This window comes from Panthera onca, chromosome B4 (assembly GCF_046562875.1).
Source record: "Panthera onca isolate mPanOnc1 chromosome B4, mPanOnc1 haplotype 2, whole genome shotgun sequence".
In the NCBI taxonomy this organism is placed as follows: domain Eukaryota; kingdom Metazoa; phylum Chordata; class Mammalia; order Carnivora; family Felidae; genus Panthera; species Panthera onca.
In genome coordinates this window covers 22,597,976-22,610,599 of record NC_138345.1, presented here as the reverse complement: position 1 = coordinate 22,610,599, position 12,624 = coordinate 22,597,976, and the positions used below count along the sequence as shown (strand labels likewise).

At 40.5% G+C, this 12,624-nt stretch overlaps 1 protein-coding gene across 8 annotated transcripts in view; it reads left to right on the top strand.

Moving 5' to 3' along the window:
- The window catches only part of ARHGAP21 (Rho GTPase activating protein 21), a 136,854-nt gene extending 125,502 nt beyond the window's left edge, over positions 1–11,352 (top strand). For all 8 annotated transcript variants that reach the window (XM_078450340.2, XM_078450338.2, XM_078450334.2 and 5 more), the window contains 6 exons: positions 51–140; positions 3,145–3,270; positions 3,471–3,512; positions 3,833–3,938; positions 5,878–5,909; positions 8,832–11,352. In XM_078450340.2, coding sequence (XP_078306466.2) covers positions 51–140; positions 3,145–3,270; positions 3,471–3,512; positions 3,833–3,938; positions 5,878–5,909; positions 8,832–10,469 — 2,034 coding nt within the window. In that variant the 3' untranslated portion in view covers positions 10,470–11,352. The remainder of the gene's footprint in view (positions 1–50; positions 141–3,144; positions 3,271–3,470; positions 3,513–3,832; positions 3,939–5,877; positions 5,910–8,831) is intronic.
- The last annotated feature ends 1,272 nt before the right edge of the window (positions 11,353–12,624 follow it).

The window sequence follows — 12,624 nt, the reverse complement described above, 5'->3', positions numbered from 1 at the left end:
TACAACTGAAATTCAGCCTTTAAATCCACCATGAAACTAATATGTTTCAGATCCACGACTTGCCCGAACATCATTACGAAACTCTTAAGTTCCTTTCTGCTCATCTGAAGACAGTGGCAGAAAATTCAGAAAAAAATAAGGTGAGTAAAGTACATATGGAAGAGGTATACTTTCAGTGGCTTTAGTTGAAAAGATAAGTTTCATTGCTTCACGTCTATCAAAAACGGGGTTACAATTCAGCAAAGGCTCTGAAATCCTGTTGGCCGGTGAGCCCCCGTAAAGATCACCCTTAAAAGGAAAAGATCCCAAAATATCAGTTGTCACCATTTGAAAAACACATTTCTTTTCACATTTATCCAGCAAGAAAAATTTTAAAAAAGTCAAAACCTTCTTTTATTTTTCAGCTGTGTATCAGTATTTTGGATAGGCACCATTTGTGACACTTTTGCGTGCTACAGTGATCCAGATGTACCAAGTGGTGTATACAGCAAAACTGACCTGTTCTTGGTTTGTTTTGTGTTAAGCAGATAAGACCTTCCTGTTTGCTTGTTTAAACAACACCATCGCATTCCCTTTATCAAACAAACACACCAAGATTAGTTACCCTTCGAAATGATCTGATACTCAGTTTGTGTTCAGTTTTTCCTGATTGGTTTCAAGAAATGTCTTTGTACACCTGTTTGTTTAAATCATTATCTGAAGTTCCACACATTGTGTTTGGTTGATACCGTTGTAGTCTTCATTCATCATTTTTATCCGTCACTGGTGATTGTTGCCTAAACCCATTATATCATTAGAGGTTGCAAAATGATGGTTTTCTGAAGCTCAGCATTACTGACAAATATTTAAACGAAGTCATTTTGGCTTCTGGAGAAGAAAAACACAGAATACCACAAGCTCAGGACACTGCTGTCCCCCTTTTCTTTTTTTTTTTTTTTTTTTTTTTTTAAATTTTTTTTTCAACGTTTTTTATTTATTTTTGGGACAGAGAGAGACAGAGCATGAACGGGGGAGGGGCAGAGAGAGAGGGAGACACAGAATCGGAAGCAAGCTCCAGGCTCCGAGCCATCAGCCCAGAGCCTGACGCGGGGCTCGAACTCACGGACCGCGAGATCGTGACCTGGCTGAAGTCGGACGCTTAACCGACTGCGCCACCCAGGCGCCCCCTGTCCCCCTTTTCTAAGGGTTATGCCTGCTTAAGGTAGAGAAAAGCATCGATTCAGTCAGTTTAGTGTCTGTGGTGTTCTGGAAGACAGTTGCTCACAGCTGTAGTAAGGCTGGAGTGTGAGAACAGTGTCAAGCCCTTTCCCTGCAGATTGAGCAGTTTACAAGCAGTGTTATAATATCCTTCAGGCTCTCAATTTCCTCAGTAGTGATAGGGCTATAAAAGGAAAAAGGAAAAAACAAGAGAGAGATTGACTGTACTGTTTCCAGAAGTTCATCCAGTAGAATCCAAAGAGTTCTCGATACAATTATAGCTGAAGTATTTTCTAATTATTTCAGCATTCCCCAAAGTGCATTACATCATTGATCAGTTCATCACTTTTGCTGGTATTAGAAGCACTGGAAAAGTAGCGGTTGATGGTCTAATCAGTGTAGAAAGCACTGAATTAAACAACACTTAACAACATTTAACTTTCTTTACTGTAGATTTTTTTTAGTGGTTTTAATATGTTAACTAACACTGTGACTCTTGAAGAAGTGGCTAAGGCATTTCATTTCCCTGACTTATTTGATGACACTTCTGGAACATCTTTCAAAAAATACAGAATCTGCCTTAAATAATGAACGACTAAATAAACTGCGAACTACCTGTGTTATTAGTCTTATGGAGGAGCCAGCTACAAGTATATACCCGCATAATAAATACGACTGTATACCAGAAATAATAATGTGCGTTACCATTAGTCTACAAATGTAAATGAATCTAGCAAAAATTTTGCATGAGACCTTTGAGATGGACTTTATTTTGTGAGCCACTTTCACCAGTACAGATGGAGGAATAAGAGGACAACATCTCCCGGAGGGAAAATAAGAAACAGGCCTGTGAGCCCAGTTCAAGTCAGCCTTTCCTGTTGTCAGATTTTCTTTCCACCAAGTCAGCTTTCTATGAAAATACTGACTTTGATCGCAATTTCTACTTATATCTCTGCAGTGAGCACAGTGTAATAATGCATGTATTACGGTAGTTAACATATTTGATGCATAAAAATTACTTCAGAACAGGAAGTCTGTGCGTTTTCCACTTTGCACCATACCTAAAATGTGTGTATGCACGCGTGTGGGCATGCGCCTGGCTCTCCCAAAATAGTATAGCAGTGGGGCCCCCTGAACCAGTTTGACTCTTTGAGTACTGCAGTGATTTTTTTTAGCCTCCTGGTACGTTTCCAGGGTTGGTTAAAGCTATTTGACATTTTAATCAAATCCTAAATTCAAAATATGACACCAGACACTGTAAGATATAACAAAGGGAAACAAAGGATCTATACATTAGATAACTATGTAATTAAACAAGGAATACAAAATATCGTGGAAATGAATGTTCAAACATAAAAGCATGCCCTATCGAGGCATTCAGATTGGCACAAGGATAAGTGGACAGCTTTGTTTTCGTTGAAGTAAAAATTGGTCAGAAAAGAGTATTTCTGGACTTTAGGTTTTTAAATATTTGCATTTTTAATGTACTACAGGGACAAATTTGGAAAACGTTACGTGTCTCTGAGCACCTTTTCCAGTTTTTCATTTTTGAGGGGAGAGGGTTGCCCTCTTCTTTCGTGAATGTTTTTTTCCTTTGATTTTCATATTTTTGTCAGTTAATGTAGCTGTCATAATACTAGTTTTGAACCAGATCAGTCGCTTGCAATCAAAGACTTCATTGAAAAAAACGAATGCCAGTTAAGCATAGTACGTGTCATTAAAGCAGGAAAAAGAAGTTAGGTGTAGATGAGCTTATAGAAAGCCTAACTAGGAAGCATTTTTTTTTTTTTTTTTTTTTTTTTACACACAATCAACCAACCATTCTTCTTTGAATTCTTTTTCATCAAAAGAACCTTTCAGAAATAAAATGCCAAACACGCAATGGGAATTTAAGCCTACTTTCTTAAGAGACATTCTGATATCTTTCAATAACATCCTTTGTTCCAGATGGAACCCAGAAACCTAGCAATAGTGTTTGGCCCAACTCTTGTGAGAACATCTGAAGATAACATGACCCACATGGTCACTCACATGCCAGACCAGTACAAGATCGTAGAGACGCTTATCCAGCACGTAAGTTCAGGCTTCGTCTCCTCAAGAAAATCCTTTTGTTGTAAGCAGCTGATGTTTGGTAGGACAGAATTTGATTATAATTTTTTTTTTTTTTTACTGAGAAAATTACCTTTTTCTTTTCCTATATTATTCTCCAAAATATAGATCTATGTAGGGGGTTATTTCATTTCTCTTTTCACCTTTTTTATTTTAACTTTCAGCATGACTGGTTTTTCACAGAAGAAGGTGCTGAAGAGCCTCTTGTAAGTATTGTCCGTCAGCATTTGTACTGACTTGTTCTCATTTGGGACACCAGATCCTGATGCCACACAACAGTGTCACCTTCCTGCTTTGTATGCTATTGTCTGCTTTGCACCCCGGAAGCAGGTCTATAGCTCCTCAGTTTCTGGTCTAATGAAAATACAAGTATGATGCTTATTTTGTAGTTAATCAACTATGTGTAAACGGTGTAAAAAGTTAAGCACATGTGCTCCACTCAGTAATGTGTCTTTTGCTAAATGTTGTTTGACTTTTAAAGTATCTTTGAAGAGATGATGAAGAGATGTTTGTTTATTAACCATAGACAACAGTGCAGGAGGAAAACACAGTAGAGTCCCAGCCAGTGCCAAACATAGATCATTTACTCACCAACATTGGAAGGACAGGAGTCTCCCCTGGAGATGTATCAGGTAACTTTTGCCTGGGTAGTGTTGATCTCTAGGTTAAAAGCTAAATTCTTAATAACATGAAAGAACAAATCAGTCACAAGTAACAATTCACTGTGATTTTTTTTTTCCTTTTCCTCTTCTTCTTCTTCTACTTTATTTTTCTTTCCTTTCTACTAATAAAAAAACGTAATCTTCCTTTTCTGATTGATCTTAATTATCTTCCAGTGACTATAATGCCATTGGCAGTGCATGGAATTGTAATGCTTGTCCGAATGGAAATAGGAGGGAAATGAGCATGCAAACCACTGTTTTGTTCTTTTTTTTTTAATTCACAGTTTCCATGTAATAGTCATCACAAGGTAAAACAGATATATGCTACTGAATATGTGGTTGCTGTGATGGCAGAAAGTATGATCTGGACTGTATATAAGTAGTTCTTATTCTTGAGCTAGACATTCTGTTTGAAAGCAGCCAGCGAAATATGTTGAACTGCTAAGTGGGCACCATTTTCATAAATGCAGTATATTATTTGTCACTAGAGATGTCACAGTAAAAAAGTCAATCTATTTGACGTTTTCTTCTGTTTTTCTCTTGCCGCCCTAATGTCTGGTTAAGTAGTGGTTTTCCTAGGCTCTTTTGCTGACAATTTTCGCCTGCCAAACTGTTGCACTAAATCTAGCATGTTGTTTCACACGCTGTTCTCCCTTTGTCTCTAGTTCTTGTTTGAGTCCTAAAGGGTTTTTTCAGCACTTACTGACACAGGCAAATCTATACTGATGTTGAACAGGCGAAGTGGGAGGAGTCTATCACACGGTAATGTCGCTAGTGGATTCTGTGGTGGCCCTGATGGACAGCTGGAGCTGTAGGAAGAAGGAGGATTGCTGTCCACACTGTAGCTGCCTTGTCTGCAGAAACCCCCGATTCTTGTAAATGCAAACCTGGTTGATCTGTGGTGTAAATTTTCTCTTCAAGATTATTGTAAACAGATCAATACTACTCTCTTAAAAGTTTTTCTGCTGTTTCTTGTTATTTCTGAAGCAGACCGTGAGGAGAAATAGCATGGTATGGTCCACCAGTTCTTAAAGTCATAAAGCATTTAGCCATGTGTTCAAAGGGGCGTGGCATGGGGCTCAGCTCATTAATTTTGAAAATCAATTTCCCTCAAGTTGAAAGACAAAAATTGCACAATTGGTACTCTCCTGAATAGCGCTAGCCCCTTCCTACCCTCTTTCTAATTGTATAATCTGAGTTTTTGCCAGACAGTGAAAATTATGGTCTCCATTTTTCCATTTCCATAATAGCATTTGTGATAGATAATTACAAAACTGGTAGCAATTTGACCAAACTAGTCAAAAGGATCCCTGACTGCACAGATGTGACCCTGGGGTCTAAAGCACAAAGATCAGCATTATTTACAAACCAAAGTGACCTGGAAGCAGGGTTACCTAATGCATCCGTATGCATGCAGTACGTGCTTACAAAATTGAAGTCTGACGGTCTGACAAAAATCAACATAAGCACACCGAGTATGAGTGTCTCAATTCGCAGCGAGGCCAGCTGACAGTCTTGAAAGTTCTACATTGTGTATCAGTTTCAGATACAGGATGTGGTACATAGTACAATTCTTACAAAGGTCTTCCAGCTTCTTTATTGCTAGATTTACTCGTTAGAAATTCGATTAAACACTAGCGCTTCTGTTCTTGTCTAGTCCAGGGCTCCTTTGCCATTCCTATCATCGAGCTGACTCTGCCTTCAATTCACAGCATCCTTTCATGGCGGTGGCTTTCTGTGGTGCAGCTTGCATCTTTGTGAGCTCTGACTATCCACTGTGTTCTCTTGTTCTGTTTGAGTTCTGCTTTCACATTTTGTTCTGTGCCTGTCTTTCCATAAGTTTTGCATTGTCCGTTGAAAGCAGTACACATTGGCTGATACTGACCGTGTTTTATTTAACTTCTCACAGATTCAGCTACTAGTGACTCAACAAAATCTAAGGTAAATTGTTTCGTACAGTTTTGGGGAGGAGTTGCCTTGTGGCTGATTTTTGGTCGGGGGGGCGGGGAGGGGGCGGGGAGAGTTGCCTTGTGGCTGATTTTTGGTCGGGGGCGGGGGGCGGGGAGGGGGCGGGGAGAGTTGCCTTGTGGCTGATTATTGTGATGAGTATACAAATGCATCCCTTTCTGCGTTTCCGGACACAGACCGACAAAGTCTTTTAAAGGGAAGAATGGATTCTTAGAATATGGTAGAATACTGGATTTTGAGTTGGAATGTTGGGTTTCTCTCAGCATAGTTTAGCCTAAACCAGAGGAGTAGACACTTTTTCATTTTTAAACATGACAATTTTCTAACACACACAAAAGCAGAGAGGATAGTATAACGAGTCCCCATGGAACCATTATCCATTCTCAACAATTAACACGTGGCTGGCCATCTTGTTTCATGTGCATTTCACCCACTTCCCTCCTCCTGGACTACTCTGAAGTAAGTTCAAGCATCGTATTTCATCTGTAAATATTTCAGTAGTAATATAGGTTTTGTGACTATTACACATTCTTCTGAATGATACATATTTCATAACAAAATATATATTCTCGGTTCCTTTCAGCAAACTCAGTATTTTTGCATAATTTGTATGCCATTGACAACACTGCCAAACTATACAACATTTTGAGTAGTTTTGGGAAGTTTTTTATTAGTTCACTTTGTCCAAACTTTGCTCTGCTGAGACAGTAGCAACTAGAATTGTCAAGAAACTTCCTAAAACATTGTTCTATTCAGAAATGAGACGAGAGATTTATATATCGTGTTTAAATTCCATAACGGGGCTGTGTATGATTAAATTATAATTCTTGCCAGAAATTTTACAAAATATTCCAGTCACATCACACCATTTGCTATAACTTATGTTGTGATTTTTACTGGCTTTTGGCCCCAGCTTTTTATTTTGAAAAATTTTAAACCTAGAGAAAAGTTACCAGAAAAATAGCGCCCACACCTTTTGCCTTAGATTCATCATTTGGTAAATCTTGATATACATGTGGGGGTCGATCATTTGAGAGTTACATATAGACACGATAACACTTTATCCCTAAATGCTTCAGCATCCACCCCCAAACAACAGGGCATTGTCCTATAAAATTACAGGGTAATCGTAATACCCAGGTACTTAGCATGAGTACACAGCATTATTATTTCTAATGTAGAGTTTTTATACAAATTTTCCATGTTGTCCCAATGATGTAAATTGTTTTTTATTTCCCTATACAGGATGCAATGAAGGATCACTCCTTGCATTTTATTGTCATGTTTCTTTAGGCTTCTTTGATCTAGGACAGTTTCCTTTTTGTTTGTTTGTTTTGTTTTGTTGGGTTTTTTTGCCAGAGGATTTCAGATTTAGATTTGGATGTTATATTTGAGATTTCAGAGTTACTTGAAATCTCTCCTTCCCTCTTACTAGGTGCATATTTCTTAATCTGTTGTTATAACAGCTTTTCCATGTTAACAATGGTGGTAGTTGTATTCTGCCTGTAATACGGTGGATATACAAGTAGTATAATTCTTTGTAGCAATTTTTCAATTGTAAAATAACCACAGCCAAATTATTTGCTCCAACACGTATATGATCACAGAATCATAGGATTTTGTAGGGGACCCTAGGAAATCTTAATGTAATCTAATTTTGTCTTGGTTAAATAAATGAAATTGAGATGTTGGAAAGTAAATCACTTGCTCAGTGTTCTGTGTGGCAAGCCAGAGGAAGGAAGGTCAGGCTTGATTCAGAGTCCAACCGCAACCATTCTCCACTACAATCTTCAGCAGAAGGCGTTAAAATGTAGATAACCAATTAGAAGGATACTGGATAACCGGGCGTTCCTTTCCAGCCCATAAAAACAAAGTTCTCTTAATCTGTGATTTTATTGTGGTGAATGCTTTTTCATACAACAGCCTAAATGTTTCCTTTTTTTTTTTTTTTTTTTTTACGACTTTGATACGGTAGTTTTAGTTTGTGTCAGATCTTTATGACAATAGAGAAACACACTTTCTGCTTCTATTACTCAGCATACTTCCTGCTTTCCTGCTTGTCTTCCACGGTCTGTGATCAAATGTTTCTTGACCCCCTCGCCCACCACTACCCGTGACTTAGCAGATAGGCATTATGAAGAAACTAATTAAATAGTTGTCGTCAAGACCCTATTGAGCATAGCTAAGGAAACCAGTAGCCTGCACTACAGCTTTAGCAATGATGGTGCTTCTATGGTAAGGATTTAAGATCTTTAACTGACCTTACATTATTTGAATTGTCTGGTTTTGTTGTTACCTTGAGATAAATGAGACCTTCCCTACCTGATTTGCCCAGGCAAGTCTGAAGACCCAGTCTGGCTGAACTAATGCAAGACCAAAGGGTTCCCTTAATGAGCTTATCTGATACCAGATGTGTATCATATGGCGTCTGTAATTAGAACACGGAAGTCAGTCATACAATGTTAGTAACCCATGGCAGAATATTGTATGCAACTCTGTCAAAATATTAACTCTCAAACCTGTGTTCCAGATTAAGGAACCTGAAGTAGGTCCAGCATTGCACAAGCAGGGGCAGTCGGTAGGTGCAGGGAAACTAACAAGAATAGGAGCTCTAGGTAGCTCTAAGCACGAACTATTTCCCTGTGAAAGACGGATGTATGTGCGCTGTGACTTGCCAGATAAATACCACCAGTTACCAAGACATGGAACTGGTCATAAAGAAAGAAAAATGTCTCTTGGGACCAGGTCACACGGAGGCACAAAACCCCACACTCTGTAGTGTGCGTAGAGCTTCCGTAGAGCTAACTCGGTAAGAAACGTTTGGGGGAAGGCCTCTTCAGGCGAGCTCCGTGGCGTCCTTGTGTTGAAAGCCTCGTTTCTCTGATTGCCTCTCAGGGCTCGTGGGGATCTGGAAGAGACCAGTACAGCAGGGAACTGCTCGTGTCCTCCATATTCGCGGCCGCTAGTCGCAAGAGGAAAAAGCCCAAAGAAAAGGCGCAGCCCAGCAGCTCAGAAGACGAACTGGACAGTGTGTTTTTTAAGAAAGAGAGCACAGAACAGTGTCACAATGACCTTAAAGAGGAGTCCAAAAAAGAGAGTGAGGCATTGTGCAGAAAGCAAAGGCTCGTCCTTTCCAAAGAAAACAGCGCCAAGAAGGACAGCGGTGCCCCAAAAGATGAAAAGACGCCCCCGCGGCAGGAGAGCGCGCCGTCGGAAGAACCCTCACCCCCGCACAGCTCGAGGCACAGCAAGTCTCCGACGCTGAGCGGCCGCTTCCCCTTGCTGAGAGACAGCTCCAGATCCCCGGCCGCGCACAAGTCGTCCTCCCACTTGGAAGAGCCGGGGTCCGACTCTGGCCCTCTGCCCAGCACTTCCTCGCAGGCTTCTCCGGCCAGGCCTCCCACCAAGACGTCCACCAGCCCGGAAAGCAAACGCGGCGAGGTTCTGGCCACCGTGGGCACCGCCACCTCCGACTGTTCCGCCGCGCCACCCACCGTGTACCCGGCCAGCCTGGACTGCAGCCGGCTGAGCCCCGACGTGCGCTCCGTGGCCGAGAGCAAGGGGGACGAGGCGGACGACGAGCGCAGCGAGCTCATCAGCGAGGGGCGGCCGGTCGAGACGGACAGCGAGAGTGACTTCCCCGTGTTCCCCGCGGCCCTGGCCCCGGACAGGCTCTTCCGGGGAAAGCTGCAGGAGGCCGGGAAGGCGAGCCGGAGGAACTCGGAAGGCAGCGAGGTCAGTTGCACGGAGGGAAGTCTGACACCGAGCCTGGACAGCCGAAGGCAGCTCTTCAGCTCCCACAAGCTGATCGAGTGCGACACCCTGTCCAGGAAGAAATCGGCGCGGTTCAAGTCCGACAGCGGCAGCCTCGGGGATGCCAAGAGCGACCGAGAAGCCCCTGCCATAACCCGGGTGTTTGACGTCATGAAGAAAGGAAAGTCGACGGGCAGTTTACTGACACCGACCCGAAGTGAATCCGAAAAACAGGAGCCCACTTGGAAGACCAAGATAGCAGATCGGTTAAAACTGAGACCCCGGGCGCCGGCCGACGACATGTTCGGAGTAGGAACCCAAAAAGCGAGCGCCGAGGCGGCCAAGAGGAAAAACATCAAACGGCGGCACACGCTAGGAGGGCACAGAGATGCCGCCGAGATCAGTGTTTTGAATTTTTGGAAGGCGCACGAGCAGGGTGCGGAGAGGGAATCCGAACTTTCAGCTGTGAATCGGTTAAAGCCCAAGTGCTCAGCCCAGGACCTCTCCATCTCAGACTGGCTGGCCAGGGAGCGCCTGCGCACCAGCGCCTCCGACCTCAGCAGAGGGGAGACCGGGGGCCCCCAGCCGGAGAGCTCGCGCGCCTTGGAAGGAGCCACGGCCCACGCACCTTTGTCCTCCCAGGCCGACGCGGGCGGCTCTCCCGGTACCTTGGCTTCAACCAACAGGCCCCTTCTTTCCAGCCCACCCCAGTCACCTGACCAAATAAATGGAGAAAGCTTCCAGAACATGAGCCAACACGCTAGTTCTGCAGCATTATAATGCCCAGCCTCCTCGACTGTCTGAAACCCCGGCGATAAAGCACAGTTGCATCCCTGTCTTTAAACTGGGGTATGTCCTCCATAGCAAATAAAAAAAGCTACTGTTACACGTTCCAGTAACTCTGTAAATATTTTCTTGTACCAGAATTGTTATTATGCAGCCTTCATTTGGGCTGGTTTCATCATTTTGCACTGTGGAATAGCTTTACAGTGCATTACTACAGCCAGAAGAACATATATATATATATATATATATATATATATATATATATATATATATATATATATAGGATAGTTGTATACAAATGAGCAAGGTATTTGTTGCAACTTACTACATAGTGTATACCCAAGATTACTGAAGAAAATAGCTGGCATTATTAGTATGCAGCAAATTTGTTCTTTTGGTTTCATCACTAACAAAAGTGCCTCATCATAAAAATCCATTTGGTTATTAGGGTGCCATATTGTTAAAATTAGATAACTTACATTGAATAAATGAACGCATTTTATTGGTAACAAAGTTCATTACATTTACCAGTTTTAACACAGGTGGATACGGAACTTCCATTCTTTAGTCATTCCAGGTGGATCTCTGAGTTTTATATTCAAACTTTTAATACAGTTTTTGAGTTTTGTGTGACTTGAATTTTTAATCTTTCTGTAAAATACGTAACTTAAATGAACATATTATATGTGTATCTTTTCTTCAGATACCAGATTTGATATAAATGTTGTAACATAGGTGTGTAGATAGTGACCTGGACGGAACTGGCTTCTTTATCGAGAAGAATATAATTCTGCATGAGGACTTAATGAATCCAAACCTGTGTCATGCCTGTGTGCATACCCAATTAAACACTGGAAATAAAAATTGTTTTGGTGAACTTTGCACGGCTTGAAACTTATTCTAATATATTTTTAAATGTCTTCCATTTATAACTGCCTTAATTGGTCCTGACTTTAAGAAAATCACTGCTCTCTTTATATAGTCCCATCTCTCTGCTGTGTTGGACAGGGATCTCTTATAAATGTTTACATTGGCCTAACCTCCCTTCTGCACACAGATAATATTTAGCTTTTCTAGCTAAAGTAACATGTTGTGTTTACCTTTTGTTGGAGATAATGAATGAAAAGGGCATGTGTTTGGGAATCAGACCAACTCTGTACTTCCTAGATATGTAAACTTGGACAAATTATGTAACTCCTCTGAATTTATCCCCTCAGATAAATAATGATAATAGTATCCATTATAAGGGTTATTAGATTTAAATGCCATACTGTTCCAGATATAGTGCCTGCCACTCACAACTTGCAAAATATGTCAAACCTATTCTAAGAAATAATGGGTACTTAAAGTCTCAGAATGGTAAGACTGGAAGGGCCTTAAAAATCACCAAATCGAGTTGTTTTCAACCCTGCCAGACCCCATATTCTCATTCTGTAAAGAATATTTTTAAATTTCTCCTTTACTATTCTGAAGAGAAATGCACAGATAATATAAACTACCTGTATAACAAATCTATATATGTAATATATATCTTATTCCATATATTATGGAATGTCTATAATTTTCTTATAGAAAGGAAAGAAAATGATTTATAATAAAGTAATAATTCAATATGAGAAGCAGTCAGATATTTGCACCAATATACAGAGTCACTAACAGTGCAATAACTTTATGTACCGTGAGTAGTTTTGCTATTGGTGACATGATACTCTTAAACGATGATAAAATTCTGAACAAAATATAAGTACGCTCTTTCCTACTGTACACAGTAGGCATATTACTGGAAAAGCCAGTGTATTCTTAAAATCATCAAAAGTACTTTTTATATGTAAAAACAAGAAGCTGGTTCAAGGCTCAAATAATGATTTTCTATTCATTTCGGTTCTTATATTTATTATCTTCACTTTTCTTTGGATCTTGAGATGTTTGCTAGATCATTGATTTTCAGCCACTTTTTGTTTTTTGATATTTGCTGTTTAAAAGGCTATTTGTTTTATTTTCATTTGTTTCAAAACATTTTCTAATTTCTGTTGTGATTTTTTATTGTGATTTCTATTGTGAGTTATTTAGATGTATATTGCTTACTTTCTAAACATTTGGAGGCTTTCTAGTTTGTCTTGTAAAAAAATTACTTCTAGTATAATTCACA